Below are 17,567 nucleotides of genomic sequence, written 5' to 3' on the forward strand. Positions count from 1 at the left end.
TGGTAAGTGGTAAGAATTAGCAGTAATACAAAGCAAACAACCTGATGTGAACCATCCTGCCTTAGATTAACCTTTACCTCACAAGACTCTCATCACACACACACACACACACACACACACACACACACATATATATATTGTCTTTTCTTGTGTTATGCATTGCTACTTATACCTGTATCAATATCCCAGTAGTGTTCATTGCTCAAATTTGTAGTAAGTTAGGAAAGTGGATCTTGTCTGACAAAACTTCAGTGCTTCACAAATTAAAACACCTTTCAGTAATTTTAAACTTGGAATTTCATAATTTAAAGTAACTCGTGTTCCTGAGATCTTAAAATTGTAAAGCTTAGCTCCTCTAGTACTACAAATAAACCAACAGTATGTTCGGATTTCCTCAATGATCATTCTCTACTCAACGAGTATGTCCAATAAAAAATGAGCAAGACTCCAAGTTCCTACATCTGCAGGATCCAGCCATATCCCAAATACTAGTTAGGGATATTCTTATTCGAAGATGGCTTCTTTCTTAAACACCAATCTAGAGATCACTTCCGTGAGCACAACCTAACTCTGCATAACGAACTTACAAAAGACTACCAGAACTAACTGAATTTTTCTAAAGAAATAAGATATTAAGGTGTGATTTCTCCATAATGAATACTAAATCAGATAGCTCCCGACCTTGGCAAACGTGAGAGAGCATTTGCCATTAATGATCATAATCAATAGGTCAATTCATTTTATTCAAGAAGTTCAAATATATATGTATCATTCAATGAACAAAGAGAGCTGCAACCAATATGAAAATCAATGAAAAAGCAACAAAAATTTCAGTAAAAGCATTAGCACTTACCTAAGTCCAAAGCTTAAATAGTTCAATAATTTCATTACATTGCATACCTGTTTGCCGCTAGTACACAAAAGGTATGAATTTGCACCTAACTTTACTCGCATACTCCAAATAACTCTCTCCAAAAGTCTCTACCATTAAAACCTCCTCAAGTTTTGCTTTCTGTTCATAATACATCAAACAAACTGCTACAACGAACATCAAGCTCAGAGGTGCTCTAAGTGCAAGGCAATAAGTTGCAAATAAAAGCATTGTAGATGCATATACTGGATGCCGTACCCATCTGTATGGCCCAAATTGGACAACAGCAGTTGGCACCACAACCTTCTCTGAATACTTTGCAAGATACAATGTTGAATTATATTGCATCAAAAGAGTTACCACAATCAATATCCACACTCCAACATTGCTCCAACCTCCTGGGATCCGATGAAGCTCCGGTGCTTCAAATGCAGCAAGCCAGTGCCCTACCATGACTCCAACACAGAACAAAAGGCGATACCATTTGGGTGGGTTCACATCCCACTTAGGATCATGTGGACGGGCATAATAATCCCCGTACAGTCGTTTTCTAACACTGACGTTGAAGAAAAAGAAATAGTGGTAGACAAAGAAGAAGACAAAGGGCCAACCTTCAAGATAGCCATTGAAATAAGCAGGGGGTACTAGAGTTAGCCAAGCGAACACTGAAGTGACAATTGCAAGTTGCTCCACAATGCTTGCTTCACCAATCGAATGTTTTCGGAAACAATACAAACCATAAACAGCAAGGGCTATGGCTACAAACCATGGCCAGAACAACCAACTCCAGCTAAAGTACATCCAAAAGAAAGGGCTGAAAGCCAATTTTACAGTCCATTTGGTAGCTGCAATTCCAAGGGAAACAGTAGTAGCCCATTTCACAATCTTTATAGGCGTTAACTCAGAAAGACTTGATTTGACTGAATCGAAAGAGAGGTTTTTGAAGGGTTTAAGCAAAGGGTTTTGAGAATCTGAGCTAGGAATGTCGGAAAATGAGCATTTGAGAGGCGAAAAAAACTGGGTTCTTGTTTTATGAAGTGGTGATGGTAAGAGACTGAAGCTTGATGGGTTCTGGATGAGTTTGAGGCTCTGATGGGAATAAAAACCCTTGCTTTGAAATTGTTTGTTGAAATGCCTGCAAGAAACAATTTGGTTACATTTCAAGTTGAAGCCGAAAGGGATTGTTCTCGACTGCAACAGCACTGAGGCAGTTTCCATGGATTGGTTGAACAATGGGGGTGCAAAAAACTATTATGGAAATCTACGGTGAAACATTTGTTGCTTTCTTTGAAGATAAAATGAAATCTCTTCTGCAGCCATTAACAACTCGCAGATTACTAGCAGGAAAAGGAAGACCCTCGGCCCAATTACTAACTTGGGAATCTATTCACTGGCCCAGTATTGTTTTCTTCGGTAACCCAATTGCAGTATAAAATATTATAGATTAATTTTCCTTTTTGATTTTTTTAAAAGCTTTGGTCGCATGAAATGAATTCTTTAAGCTATTTTTTTCACAAACTTGTCCCATTAACACAATATAATAAAAACAATAATAAATTACTTCTCACACTAGCTTTCAACTAATCAAACAATTAAAACAAAAACAATCAAATGGATCCTGATTTAAACAAATAAAATTAGATAGGACGTGCCATTAAGGTCCTTTTCAAATGTTCCTCAATGATTCAGGTTAGACATATATTCAAAGAGAGGAATAAAGTTACTGATGGCTTGACAAAAATAACGTTCTTCAAATTTTTGAAGAGATGTATTTATATGTAAGGTTCAGTCTAATTTATTTTTGTTTTAATAATTTTTTGTACAAAAAAAATCAAATAAGAAAAGAAGACTAGAAGTTTTGGTAATAATTGACACTTTTTCATTTTTTTTTTGAAACTTACAAATTGGAGTGAAGTATTATATAATATATTTTGGAGTTAATTTGCTATTAAATTAATTTTCTACGAGTTATTTTCCTATACATCATTGCCTTTTAAAATGTTATACAAAGGAAGAAAAATTACAAATTTTGTAATATTTTTATAACTTTATAAAAATTTGTGTCATTTTATTAAATCCAAAATAAATTTAAATTACTATTATTCTTGTTATCTTTTTTATAAAGATATTATTATTGAAACCATGGGCTGGTTGGTCTTGTGTAGACTTGTTCATGGATCAAGCCACTCAGCCCAGCCCAAAGGTCCACTTGAAATGTAAGAGGATTTGGATAAAAATATAGTCTCGAAAAATGGGCTTAGATAAAAAAATAAGGCCCGTAATAAAAATGAGCTGGGCCTCAGGTAAGACATATTTGGCCCGACCCTGCCCTGGCCCAAATTCACGAAAGGACAAAATTTGTTTAATATTATTTTTTATTGTTTTCTCCCTATCTTGCTACCATTTTACTATTATGTTCTACTATTTTGTTGTTATTGTTTGAATATTGTATAAAACTTATTTTATTGTTAATTTTGTTATTATTTTAAAGACATTTGTTAATTTTGTTATTATTTTAGATGCATTTGCTTGTTAAGTTGCATCTATCTTAGTGTTATTTAATTATACATATTTTTTAAAATTTATTTTTAATTTGTTGAGAAATATTTATTTTAATATTTGTAGTATTTTTGATGTATTATATATATTTTAAAATTATATAAAAATAATATAAAAATTAAGATGAACAGGCAAGGTCGGGCTCGGGTTTTAACATTTTTATTTAGGTCGAGCTTAGATAAAATTTTAAACCCATTTTTTAGCCAAACCTAGCAAACGAACTTAAATTTTTAATTGAGCCCGGCCCGACCATGCACACCTCTAGTCTTGTGTCTTGTTTGCCAAGAAAATGCAGGAAATGAACCTACCCGTTTGGTCATCTTTATACAATTTCACGACCATACCAATAAATCCCATTTTTAATATAACCCAAAAAATATCTAGCTCCCGTACTGATACACCCTACCCTATTTATCATCTTCCTCTCCCATTTCCCAAAAGAAAAAGAAAAATTTCACGCAAATACCTCTCTTTTTGTCGATTTGAAATCCAACCCAAAAACCTGAAAAAACGAAAAAAAAATACGTTAACGCTGTTTACTAGATTATTTCTTTACTTAAAAAGCTCTTTTTTTCCCCCAAAAAATCTTCTAATTTATATTTTACCTTCGATTTATTCATCCTTAAATCATCGAATTATGATATTTTCTAAGCTTGGCCGATCATCTCCCCGATCTTCTCATTCAAGAGTATGTTTTCCATTATTATTTTTTAATTTAAATATATTTTTTCTGAGTTCAATTTTTATTTTTTAAGGCTTATTTATCTTCTTTTTTTTCCTCTAAAAAATAGAAGTTGTTGTACCGTGGCGAAGGAGGTGCCACTACCGGTGGAACGTCGCCGAACTTGCCGCTTTTGAGCGGGAGCGTAGATCGAATAATTGGGCAATCAGGGTATTTGAGAGGATATCTAGCTTCAATAGGAGCTGGAAAGGAGTTTACTTCAAAGGCTTATTTGTCAGATTTGAATTTCGTTCTTGCTAACCCTAGAATCCGTCGCTTTTTCTCAAGTGAAGCCCCAAAGAAGAAGAGTAAGCCAAAATATCCCCTTCTTTATTTATTTCGAAGTTGATAGGTCATTAATTTGTTAGAAGTGTTGATGAATGTTGCCATTATTAGTTTTTATTAGCAAAATTGATAGCTCTTGATAATTTGAGGCGATTGAAATGGAATAAAGTCTTTATTTTTCTTTTTCCTTTTTTATGAGACGTCTTGTTCTTAAGTCTTAAGCGTTAAGCAAGTTTAGAGTCTTAGCATTTTGGGATGTTTATTTTGTTTTTTAATAATAACAGTTTGATGGGTTGATGAAAAATAACTTTAGAAAATTTTGATATTTGCATTGGCTTGAACTTAGAGTTCTTACTTTTTGCTATTGTCTTTTATTATTTGCAGACTATGAAAACTTTTACCCTAAGGAAAAGAAGGAAATTCCAAAGCAAAATGACCAAAAACCTGACTCCAAAGGTGATTTACGTATTCTCCTCCCCCTTTATTTCTAACTAGTTTTTTCAATGTTATAAATTTGCAAAGACATCACGAAGATGTTAGTTTTAAATTCTTTTCTCAAAGAGAAATAATTTTATTGACATCTGATAGCAACAGTTAGCATTGAGAGAAGTGAAGCGTGGTGCCATTTTCTTAAAAGCTATAGGTGATGGTAGACTTATCTATCAATCTTTCCCTCTTGCAATCATGCAATGTGAGAAGCTACAAGATAGGATTTTGAAATGATATCTTGTCGGATGATTGTCTTAGCCATGTAGGCTTTTACTATGTTGAGGTCGCGTATCAGAGTATAGCACTGTGACTGCCTTTGTTTTTACTATTTAATGTATATAAGTGTTCTTTGAATCTACTCTTATATTCCCTGCATGATAGCTTGCATAGAACTTTAACATTTTTCAACTTTTTTTCTACAATTTCAGAGGATTCGAAGACAGATGACCAATGGAATTTTCAGGAAACTTTCCTGAAGCTTTTTCAAAATTTGGTTACCCCTTTGCTTGTACTTGCATTGTTTCTTTCTATGTCTCCCTGGACTGTTGAGCAGCAACAAGTAAGCAATACTCAAGTTATTTCAGCTTGTTGATTTTCTGCATGCCTAAGTGGGTTAATTTTTACTTTGATGTGGGGGTGATCTTTTAAATGCTTTAGGACTCTTCATATTTTGAAGTTAGAAAGTAGATATTTCTAGAATGGATGTATGTGTATAAGCACATTTTGGCTGCACTTAAGAGATTTCTAGAAAGTAGATATTTACTATGTAACTTTTTGGCTGCATTTAAGAAATTTCCTCCTTTTACAGGTGATTAATGAATTGAGTTTATCGAAATCTTATTTTAAAGCTCGTCCATCTCTGATATTTTTGGTTCTGAATTCTGGATTCTGGAATTCAGTATTAGGTTGATAAAAATTTTAAATGGACCTAAATGTATATAGAATCACACTGGCTATTGCCAATTTAGAATTTAGTTCTTTCTTCCACGTGTATTTGGGTTTTAGAGATAAGCAAAGTTCATCTCTTTTCTTGCAGATTAGTTTCCAAGAGTTCAAGAACAAGTTTCTGGAACCAGGTTTAGTTGATCATATAGTTGTTTCTAATAAGTCAGTTGCAAAAGTGTATGTGAGGAACACACCATACAATCAAACAAGTGAAGATCTTATCCAAGGTCCTGCTAATGGTTCTTCTGTCAGAGGGCATGGAGGTGAATACAAATGCTTCTTCACCATTGGAAGTGTTGAGTCTTTTGAGGAGAAGTTGGAAGAAGCCCAAGAAGCTTTAGGGATTGACCCACATGATTATGTTCCCGTGACATATGCCTCTGATGTGATGTGGTACCAGGAGTTGATGAGGTTTGCACCAACTTTATTGCTTCTTGGAACCCTCATGTATATGGGACGGAGAATGCAAGGTGGATTGGGTGTCGGTGGAGGTGGTGGTAAGGGTGCCCGTGGAATTTTCAACATAGGAAAGGCCCATATAACCAAGGTGGATAAAAATTCCAAGAATAAGGTCAGTTTTCTGTTTCTTATCCAGGTGCATAAAATGGAAAACCTGAATCTGAAAATTTCCAGTTTTCTTTGTCTCTATTACCCAAACTTATGGGCCTTCTTTTCCCTTTGTGTTGCAAGAATATGAGAAGGTAATCACCGAGTCATTTTCCTATCGTTTCTGTTTCTGGTATGTGTAGGTCTATTTCAAAGATGTTGCTGGCTGCGATGAGGCTAAACAAGAGATCATGGAATTTGTGCACTTCCTTAAGAACCCAAAGAAATATGAGGACCTAGGAGCTAAAATTCCAAAAGGTGCTCTGCTTGTGGGTCCTCCAGGTACGGGAAAGACCCTCCTAGCCAAAGCAACTGCTGGTGAGTCAGGTGTACCTTTCCTATCAATATCAGGTTCTGATTTCATGGAGATGTTTGTTGGTGTTGGACCATCCAGGGTGAGGAACTTGTTCCAAGAAGCAAGGCAGTGTGCTCCTAGTATAATATTTATCGATGAGATTGATGCAATTGGTCGAGCAAGAGGTCGCGGAGGTTTCTCAGGTTCTAATGATGAGCGTGAAAGTACTCTTAATCAATTGCTAGTAGAAATGGACGGATTTGGAACCACTTCAGGAGTAGTTGTCCTTGCAGGTACCAATAGGCCTGATATCTTAGACAAAGCTCTATTGAGGCCAGGGCGATTTGATCGTCAAATTTCAATTGATAAACCTGACATTAAAGGCCGTGAGCAGATATTTCTGGTCTACTTGAGAAAGATAAAGCTTGATCATGAGCCATCATATTACTCTCAAAGACTTGCAGCTCTTACCCCTGGCTTTGCCGGAGCCGACATTGCTAATGTTTGTAATGAAGCTGCTCTAATTGCTGCAAGGAGTGAAAGGGCACAGATCACAATGGACCATTTTGAGGCCGCTATAGACAGGATTATTGGTGGTCTTGAGAAGAAGAACAGGGTAATTATCTCTTGTCTATGTGATTGTTTTATTGTTGCTTTTCTGTGCTTGTGTAGTTGTTTTTCTTTCGATGACTATATGATACCTATTATCCTTGAGAATATTGAAATTAAGTCTTCTTCATGTTCACTTTTGTTTGGTAATGATGAGAAGTACAACCTGCGACTTCTTTCAGTTAAACATTGCCTTTCTACCAGTCATTAGTATGAGATGGTGATTATTGCATTACATGTTATGTCCAGAGAAGTGATAATTGACTTAACATCATTATTTTATAGTTCCTTTTCATTTTCTTTTCTTCACCCTAATAACCAGATTCTTTTGGGTTTCAAACAGGTAATAAGTAAACTTGAAAGGAAAACGGTTGCTTATCATGAATCAGGTCATGCTGTTTCTGGCTGGTTCTTGGAACATGCTGAACCCCTCTTGAAAGTCACAATTGTTCCTCGTGGTACAGCAGCACTTGGATTTGCTCAGTATGTTCCGAATGAAAACCTTCTCATGACAAAAGAGCAGCTTTTTGATATGACGTGCATGACCCTTGGTGGTCGAGCAGCTGAACAGGTAATTTGAAATTTTCTTATGTCATGTATGGGTGGGTGCAAATAAAAACAAGAATTCAGGGAAATAGTTACTTGAGGACTCCCTTTTTGGTATTTGTCATACCAAAATATTCCAACATTGATGTACAAACTAGAATTCAAAACGTAAATCAAGTATTTCGGTTATGATGTCCATGCATCTAAACTAATATTTATTTTCATGATTCAGGTTTTGTTGGGAAAGATATCAACAGGTGCGCAAAATGACCTGGAAAAGGTGACTAAGATGACGTATGCCCAGGTGGCAGTTTATGGCTTTAGTGACAAGGTAGGTCTCCTCTCTTTTCCTCTGAGAGAAGATGGATTTGAGATGTCGAAGCCCTATAGCAATAAGACGGGTGCCATCATTGATGGTGAAGTGCGTGAGTGGGTAGCAAAGGCGTATGAAAAAACAGTACAACTTATAGAGGAACATAAAGAACAAGTAGCCCAGATTGCTGAATTGTTGCTTGAAAAGGAAGTTCTTCACCAGGAGGATCTGGTTCGAGTTTTGGGCGAACGACCATTTAAATCAAGCGAACTTACCAACTATGACAGATTTAAGCAAGGTTTTGAAGATGAAGAAACTAAGAGCATGCAAACACCGGAGGGTGGGATTGCGGACGATGATGGTTCCGCACCTCCCCTTGTTCCTCAGGTTGTCCCAACTTGATGGATCTTTCAGGTTAGTTTGATTTTGTACATTTGGGCTAATAAATTGTTACCTTTTTACTCGAATCTCTATTAATGACCATGTCTTGGCTGCTTTTTAACATTGTATCATTTGTACATGATTTTAAGTTGTCAACAATAGTTGTTAAATTCAGAGATATGTTTCTTGAATTGAAATTTTATTTCGAAAATGTAATATGAAATATAACATGTTTTACGACCAAATTTTAAGGGATAAATTTTAAAATTATATATTAGCTTTGATTTAATTTGTAATTGTATGCATGAATTAATTTGATGTAATTATACATGTGAAATTTTAATTATGGTTCAAATGTATATTTAAAATTTTAATTTTGATTTAATCATACACATTTAAAGAAATAAATACATTAATTTATTTTAATATTAGATAAATGTAATTATTTATGTATTTAATATATAAATATAAAATGATGTTATATCAATAATTGTATTAATAATTTATAAGAACTAGATCAAATCAAAATTTCATGTATAAGATTGTGCAAAATCAAAGTTTATGTATACAATCACATATTAAATTATAGATCATGTACAATTTTAGGATTTATCCCATTTTTCAAAAATGTCGATTTTAAGAAAAATTACGGGATTAGATCAATTTTATTAAAACACTTTCAATATATTTTTATTTTTTGATGCTATTTTTGAAAATAAAATTTCCAAAACATGTTTTTAATTAACTCCAAGTCTCATTTTCTTTATTTTCTTAAGTGATGTGGGACATGGGTTTATAGAGGCTTATAATCCCATATCGTTTAAGAAAACAAGTAAAATGAGAGTTGAGGTCTATATAAAGATCTGATTTGAATATTTTATTTTCATAAGTGGTGGCATATTTTAGGTGTTAATATTAAATTTTTTTTAAAAACAGCAACAATAAGGTGAGTATTTACCCAAAATTGCAGAATGTTTTGATAGGCCTTCTTTCTAAACCTTGAATCCGCAAATGGCTCATTTAAATTGGGCCAATTTGTGCTCAGACCTAAAGTTTGAATTTGTCAGCCCAAGAATGAGCAATTGAAAGCCCTAAATTAACTGTGATTAAAACAGAACCTAACTGAAATTGCGTTTCCCTAACCCTAAATCCTCGTTTTTCCTTCCTCCTTTTTCCCTCATTCAAAATAGTAGACTGAAAATTTTACCTTCTCCTGCCGTAAAAGAGAAATTACGCGATTCAGATAAATTTAATTCCGAGGTCCTCATTTGACACTGAAGGAAATTTCGGATCCTTAATGGCGAAGCGAGAGCTATCCAGTACTTTGAGGGGCTTGAAGGTAATAATATAAGAGAAAAAAAATTCTTAGTATTATTTTTCCCCTTGATAATTGAGGTTGTTTTTTGCTTTAATTTATCTGTTTTTTTTTTTTGATTTTCTTCTTAATTTGCCAAAAAAAAGACGTTGTAATATAGATTCTGGAGTTCCAAATATTTGAGATTTGAACTTGGCCTTGTTTTAATTCATAGGGGTTTTGCTTATTTTTTAAATTCTTTTGAAGATGGAAAAAGCAAATAAACCTTTTAACTTGTTTGAGTTCTGTTTTATATTCTACTTCATGCTATAATAGTTCATGCAAAGGGCAGCTCAGAGAGAGGAGACAGTGAAAAAGGAAGAAGAGGTTAAACCTGAAGGGATTAGTACTATTACTAGAAAATGGTATTAAAATTTCCACCCTTTATTTATGAATTATCTTAAATCTGTAAATTATTTTAAACATTATTCTTTTTTAAGCGATTGTTCAGATTTAGGTTCTTCTGCATCCAATACGATTGTATGATCGCATATAGGGTATACTTCGTTTGTTCCATGAACTTATACTGTGAGAGAGAAAACTAAGAGTCCATCTATGTTTGTTTCCTGGGATTTAAAAGATTCTTGCAATGCCAATCATTGGACTAGATCCTTGATAATTATATTTTTGTGTAGGACAAAATTTCTGGTGTCCAGAATATAAAGAAAGAGGGATCTTTGTAAAATTGGTTTGCGAGGATGTAATTACTTGTTGCATCTGCTCGCTTGTGAACTTTTCCTAGTTTCAATTTGTTTCGACTACAATTTATATTTGCAAACTTTCAGTGTGGTGATTATAGAAGGGGATCCTCATCCTGGAGCAACTGTTGGGCGGATGTCATTTCGAAGTTTCAATCCTTCTATTGATGTGAGTTTATGGGCCATCTGAACTGATAATTTTCTCTAACGACTTTTCACTTTGCTGTTATCTTGTTGCTTATGTCCTTACATGAACGCCTTGTCTTGTTAGAAACTGAATGAAGAAGCATCAAATGTGTCTCGGCTGGATGCCTCTGGTGGAAGAACTTTGTCTAGGTTGGTCTTCTTCTTTTTTTTCTCCAGGGCTGCTGTAAATGTTTTGTTGTTTCCTCCAAGTTTTTGAAAATTATGTTGCAGTATTGTGTTGTAATTATATAAGTCTAAGAAAGGATCTTTAATTTGGATGAAAATCCAACATCAAATATTGGTAAGGGGCGTAGAGAAGAAATATGGGCATGTTGAGATGGAAATGCTAGTGGCATGTAGGCTTAGTTCGCTTTGAGTGGCATGTGTTTGCACAAGATGTGAATTTTTATCTGACATTTGGTTCCTTGAATTGAAACAGTGAAAATGGATCTGCATCTGAAGCAACTCACTCAAAAGTTGGCACTGATAAACATGAAGGTAATGGAGACCTTAAGAGAAAACAATCTGACATTCAATCTACCCCTAGCAGCGGTAAAGCCTCATCCAAAAAGCAGTCAAAGCGTGAGAAACTGGACTGGAATGTTCTCAGGCCACCAAAGCCTAATAGGTGATCTTAATTAAGAAATTGTCTTCAACATAGTGTGGCGATTAGTATTACTTTTCAGGGTTCTCATGAACGTGTAACGTTATCTCATATTATTAAAGCTCAGCCTTGTTAACTTTCAAATTTGTTTATTGAAGATAATTTTTATCTCCATCCCTACTAAATTAAGCTTATTCAAGTTATAGTGACAAACAGTTTTAATAAGCTTCCAGCTTTGCCTGCCTGTTGCAATCTTATGAATGCTATAATTTTCTTCAAAATATTAAACATTGATGAAGTATATCTGTGTAACAGCTCAATTTTTCAGTGATGTCGGAAACAGTGGTTCGAGGCCACCAAATTCGGTAAGTAAGTTCGTAAATATTATTATTTAATATTTACGAGTCAAATATGGTTTTAAAAAGGTTTTTGAATTAGTAATTTTTGTTTTATAATGATTTATTAGGTCAAGTGATTTTAGAAAATGAGGTATCGGGATCTCGTTTTTATAAATTGAGCCGTAAATAGTTTTATAAATATTTACGGAGTGTCATTAAGATGATATTAAAGTTTCGTTGAGATAATTAATTAATGAAAATGATTAAATTGAAAAGGTATAAAACTTGTTAAATATAATAATTAGGTGATTAAATGACTTAATTAATAAATAAAGGACTTAAATAATAAATGTACCTAAATTTAATGGATGAGGCAGCATAAGAGAAAAAATAATAAAATAAAGATATTCAATGACAAAATTGTAATTTTGGTGAAATTAAAATAAAACAAATTTGAAATTAGAAAGTTTCTAGACATTTTCCTCTTCAATTTTCGGTTCAAAACAAACATAGAAGAGATTTTAAGCTGGTTCTTCAATTTTTGCTTCAATTCTTCCTGTTTTTGTAATTTTATGTTTTTGAGATTGTTACAATTAGGTCCAACTAAACCTTACCTTAGTTTTGACTTTATTAAAAATTTGGAAGTTTCCATTGATAAATATTAGATGTTTTTGATGAATAATATGGATTTAGAGCTTTAATCATGTTGTATGATGATTTTATAAAGTGATTTTGTTAAATATTGATTTTAGGATTAAATTGTGAAAATGTTAAAAATATAAGGGTTTGTTGTGAAATTATTGCATAAATGGGATGTTTTGAATATCATGAACATTCAGCTAGCTTGAGTTTGTATTAAAATGATTAATTTACATGTTTTGGGCTTAGGGACTAAATTGAATAAAAGTAACACTTTAGGGTAATTTTATAAATATGTCAAAAATAACCAAATTGCATGAAATGAATTGTTTTGTTGTCTAAACTAATATATGGAATGAAAATATTAATTTAGATCAAGGTCGAGTGGAAAATCGAGAAAATAAAAATTACCAAAATGCCCCGAATATTAATATTTCTGTAATTTAACCAGGTAAGTTTATATGAACTGTATTCTATAAAATTTTGATTAAAGTGAATGTTAATTGGTGATTGGTATTATATATATGTTCTATTGTTGGAATTAAATTATTGTTGGAAATATATTATCGAATTTAATATTCAATTTGGATTGAACGCGAAATTTGAGTACATTTTTAATTTGGTGTATCATGGTATTGGAAGGAGACAACGACATTTACCCAAGTAAACCGAGGTTCAACATTTGTTGCGAACTCTCGTGTTTTACTTTTTGTTCAGCTCTTACGAGCTTCTGTTCAGCTTTCGAGCTTCTGTTGGTGTATTCAGGAGGACTAGCTCTTATGAGCTTTTGTTAGCGATGTACTCTTATCCGTAAGTTGTTCTTCGATTTGGGAAAGTCTTGGTAAAGTGATTTATTTAATGAATTTGAAAGTTATCCAACAATATTCTAAATGGTTCAACGGTAAGAGAATGATATACATGAAATACAAACTAATACAGGTATATACATGAAATACATGGAAATGATGGTACATGATATATTGATATGTAATGATATATTGAAATGGATGATATATGTATATGAAGAAATGGTAAGAGAATGATATGTATCATGACATGAACATATACGAATATCTTTGATATGTTGATACATGGAAATTATGTAAGTTGAGACGAGTAATAAACTTAAGTGTGACATGTTGAGATAATAAGATTATCGATGTTGAATTTATATGAAATATGTTCAAGTATGCTAACAAGTGTTGTTGTTTGATGCTTAGGCAAATGCCAAGTTGTTGGTTGAATGGTAATATGTTTAATTATAAGTTGTATTGAAACGGTAAGTATTCAAATGAAAATATGCTTGAGCTCATGAAAGAGTGGTAATGTTTAAAGTTATTTAAAATCTTAATTTGCTAGGGATGATATGTATAAGTGATGCTGTGGATTTATCCACCTTGTGAATTGTTGAATATAGCTTCATGAATCTTGTGGTCTCGATATTGGATTGTTCTTGATATGTATAAATTTCATATTTGAAATGAATTGATATGATTAAAGTTTATACGAGCTTACTAAGCATTCATTGCTTACGTAGTTGTTTTCCTTTACTTTCAGATTATCGGAAGCTCAATTGGGTTAGAAGCTTGTCGGAGTTATATCACACTATCCATCAGCTCTATCGGTACTTTCGGATGTTTTAATTTTGGTTATAATGACATATATAAGTATTTTGTTTAATGTTGGCCTATATGTAATTTGTTGAGATTAGTCACTTATTTTGGCTTGTTTTGGTTGCCTAATTATGGCTTGTTGATATGCATAATGTTGATTGTAGGTTGACACAAAATTGAGTGAGAAATATGGCTTGTAAAATGACCTATTTTCGTCCACACGGGCAAAGACACGGGCGTGTGTCTCAACCGTGTGTGACACACGGCCAGGTGACACGGTCGTGTGTCTCTTGTATCTTTTAAAGAGTGCAAGTTAGTATATTCACACAGCCTGGTACATGGGCGTGTGGCTTGGCCGCGTGGCATAAGTCAGTGAGTTACATGGACGTGGACACGGGCTGAGACACAGCCGTGTGTTCCTATTTCGAATGTCCACACGGCCGTGTGACCCTTGCAGTGTTGAAAATTTTAAATGTTTCCGAAAATTTTTCTGAATTTTTGATTTAGTCCCGATTTGTTTATAATGCGTAATTTGGGTCTCGATGGCTCGTTTAAGGGACAATATGTATGATTTTGATTGGTTTTTGACATGAATGCTACGTGGTATGAAATGTTTGCATTTTCTGTCTATTTGATTTGTAAACTCTGGTAATGCTCCGTAATCTTGTTTCGGCGACGGATTCGGGTTAGGGATGTTACAATATGATTATGAATAATGATCACAAAAAAATTGTCAAAACTCCCAATATCATTGTCTAGTTTCACTATCAGTTACCTACAAACATGGGAAAAAGGAAAAGACAAAAAAGCTTAGGATTGTTTGCTATCTACATGCTTGATGCGAAACGAGCTTTAAGCCACATGCAACGACCCTTCTTAGAGTTGATATTTTACAAACATTACCAAACAGATAGGTGACTAAATTTATACAACAAGCGAGTCTTCACATCAGATGACCCCTATTACGGCTATGATTTGCTGGTTTAACGGCCTTAACTAACTATTACTCCTCATCACAGATACGGCTCATTCTTAACAGGTTTCCAAAAAGAAAGGGCATAAATAACTCTCCCTTTCCATCCCTGTAGCATCCACCGGCCATCTACGTCTACAGAAAAATCCCTATGATAATTACATTGGACCATATTCCTCACCTTCTTCATGAGCTGTTGTTCCAATGGCGCCTGCTTGAACCCTGCCTTCAGAGTCCTCGCTTGCCATTGCTTATACGTCTCCGGTCTTTCAACCCTCTCACTACCCTCGCATGCAACCACATTCATAACGTCCCTTCCAAGCACTTCCTTCTCATACATCATCCTTTCTGCATCTTCCCTACAAACATTAGCTTCAAATATATCGAACTGAGCAGAGAAATGGAAGAGGGCTTCTCGGAACCTAGTGACGAAGAAGGGAGCATTATATGTCCCATTTGCAACCCCGTGGATGAATATCGCTGGGTTAATGCTTTTGATCAGTTTCAGAACAGTGTCCCTCGCACTGGTCGGCGCCATTGTATCATCCGGAAGGTTCTTTAGCCGATACATGCAGTTAACAACAACCACTTCGTCGTAATTAATCTTTAGTTCTTCAAGTTGGATGGTTTCCCATTTCTTTGCTATCACGTTGTACTCAAACGGGACATTGAATCTCTCACAATACCTTTTCAAGCGACGCCCCGTCTCTTCCACCCTTTCTGCAGGTCGAAAACCTGGTTGGGGGAACTCAATACCGGTAATACGAAGCTTGGGAGGTCCACCGGCCCTTGCTGAGAGACGCTGGATAAGGCAAGGCCATTGGAACCCATAGCAAATGCCGAAATCAACGATGTGGAGCGTGGTTGCCATTTCTGCAACTTCCATTATCTTTTTATTGGCGCAAAAATTCGACATTTTCTTAAAAGGGCAAGCTAAAAGATAGACGCCGTAAGCTTTTAAGACATCAGCAGCGGAAGTCTTGTTGCTTCCCAGATGTAAATACGATGGTGCTCCCTTGCCAGCCAAACGCGTTTGAAGTGCATTACCAAAGTAATGTGCTAATCTTTGGGTTCCATCTCCAGAATCAGAAGAGTGTTGACTTATCTGTTTCAGCAGCTCATTGGCAGTTCTTTGGTCATTAATGGCTACAGATTGTGCACATTGAGTTAGGAGACTCCACAAATCCACCACTTCACTTCTTTTACTGCTTTTCTTCCTGCGTGACCCTGTTCCGCCATTGATAGACCCTTTCAGCTGCGCATTCTTCGGGGAGTTCCCGTTAAGAGAAAACTTCGGAGAGACCTCATTTTCACCTTTGCAAAGCAGTACCTCGTCGAATATGTCTGACTGTTCTGAATCTTCAAGTGAAGTTGCAGATTGCTTGCTTATCCTACCTTCTTCCAAATAATCACCATCCTCACGCTGATAATTTTTCCTTCCCTTTGAACTTAATGGTGATTTATACCTTCCATCAGGAACACAAGGCGATGATAGGCTGCTTTGTGGAGGCAAAAGCACCTTGTCACCACTGTGAGGGGACTCAGTAAAAGGCTCAGATAAAGAGGTTCTTTCAAGAGAACCATACATCCCAGTACTCGATTTAACCGAGTTGGTGCCAGTAATATTATAGCTGTTACTGGTTTGAGTGAGATTATCGTCTGGGAATGGAGAGATGGGGTGGAGTGAAAGTGGATATTGGTGGCCAAGGACTTCATAGAAGGATTTTTCAGCAGCTTGGAGAGCTAAACAATCCTGCAACATGCACGACTTTTCCTGCAGGTCTTCTTCCATTAGCATCTCATTTATGTACTTGAGCATCTCATTGGCGAAAGGAATATTATCAAGCGGATGTCCTTGGACACAGCTGCCTGATGATGAAGCATAACCATCAGGAGACTCTGGACTACCCTCTTTAAACCCATTAACTAGGTTGTGATTTGTATACATTGGCTCTGACCCATTATCAAAGTTGAACCGAGGAAAATCTTGGAATAGTGTGTCCATATAAAGCTAGAAATTAACTTCTCTGATACAAAACGATCCGACTGAAATCGGATTGAATGAAAAGAAGGAAAATACTAAAACCTGACCTACCTGATCTTGTTGGTTGCCAAGAATCTTGAGGGTGAAAACAAAAATGACGAGAGAGATGAATGTTGATTCAAGAAGCTAACAAGGCTAAGAATTGAAGTGAAGTAAAACTTGGGGGGAAAGTAGTCAAAGAGCTAAGTAAAGAAGCTATATAATTTTCGTAGTTTGAAGAAACGAAACTGAAGATGCACTTCACTTATAAAGCTCAACTTGATAAGCTTTGGAAAAGAAGCTTCGAGGAAACTACAGTTTGTGGCACAACAGCAGCCGCCTCCTACTCCGCGTTTTGAGACAAATTTTTTCGTGTCACCGGAGTCAAAAGGAGAAAATTTGATTTCATTGGAGACAGGCTTATTTCACCCCCCCTTCACTCACCTCTTGTTTTTATGATTTATTTTTTATAGAGTAAATGTCACTCATTAATCCTATATCAATTTAATTTAAAAATCA

At 35.0% G+C, this 17,567-nt stretch overlaps 4 protein-coding genes across 5 annotated transcripts; 2 read left to right on the forward strand and 2 right to left on the reverse strand.

Annotated features, from left to right (window-relative positions):
- Positions 1-801: 801 nt before the first annotated feature.
- On the reverse strand, positions 802-2,248 carry LOC105770391 (uncharacterized). The gene has a single exon (XM_012591570.2). It carries the CDS (start codon positions 2,087-2,089, stop codon positions 911-913), a length of 1,179 nt encoding a protein of 392 aa, XP_012447024.1. The 5' UTR covers positions 2,090-2,248; the 3' UTR covers positions 802-910.
- Positions 2,249-3,800: 1,552 nt separating this feature from the next.
- LOC105769187 (ATP-dependent zinc metalloprotease FTSH 10, mitochondrial) lies at positions 3,801-8,811 on the forward strand. Of its 2 annotated transcripts, none has more exons than XM_012589658.2 (8): positions 3,801-4,118; positions 4,225-4,459; positions 4,821-4,892; positions 5,354-5,484; positions 5,962-6,441; positions 6,620-7,387; positions 7,724-7,951; positions 8,159-8,811. In XM_012589658.2, the coding sequence occupies exons 1-8, from the start codon at positions 4,068-4,070 to the stop codon at positions 8,639-8,641; spliced, it is 2,448 nt and encodes an 815-aa protein (XP_012445112.1). In that variant the 5' UTR covers positions 3,801-4,067; the 3' UTR covers positions 8,642-8,811. The 2 variants fall into 2 exon arrangements, with proteins under 2 accessions (XP_012445112.1, XP_012445111.1); XM_012589657.2 differs by having other exon boundaries at positions 3,802-4,118; positions 4,222-4,459.
- Positions 8,812-9,738: 927 nt separating this feature from the next.
- On the forward strand, positions 9,739-11,636 carry LOC105770854 (uncharacterized). Its single transcript, XM_012592208.2, has 5 exons — positions 9,739-9,959; positions 10,251-10,339; positions 10,760-10,841; positions 10,944-11,008; positions 11,298-11,636. The coding sequence occupies exons 1-5, from the start codon at positions 9,918-9,920 to the stop codon at positions 11,488-11,490; spliced, it is 471 nt and encodes a 156-aa protein (XP_012447662.1). The 5' UTR covers positions 9,739-9,917; the 3' UTR covers positions 11,491-11,636.
- A 3,146-nt stretch (positions 11,637-14,782) lies between these two features.
- Positions 14,783-17,335, reverse strand: LOC105771097 (scarecrow-like protein 33). Its single transcript, XM_012592500.2, has one exon. It carries the CDS (start codon positions 17,028-17,030, stop codon positions 15,066-15,068), a length of 1,965 nt encoding a protein of 654 aa, XP_012447954.1. The 5' UTR covers positions 17,031-17,335; the 3' UTR covers positions 14,783-15,065.
- Between the last annotated feature and the right edge of the window lie 232 nt (positions 17,336-17,567).

Source organism: Gossypium raimondii, chromosome 5 (assembly GCF_025698545.1).
Source record: "Gossypium raimondii isolate GPD5lz chromosome 5, ASM2569854v1, whole genome shotgun sequence".
Classification (NCBI taxonomy): domain Eukaryota; kingdom Viridiplantae; phylum Streptophyta; class Magnoliopsida; order Malvales; family Malvaceae; genus Gossypium; species Gossypium raimondii.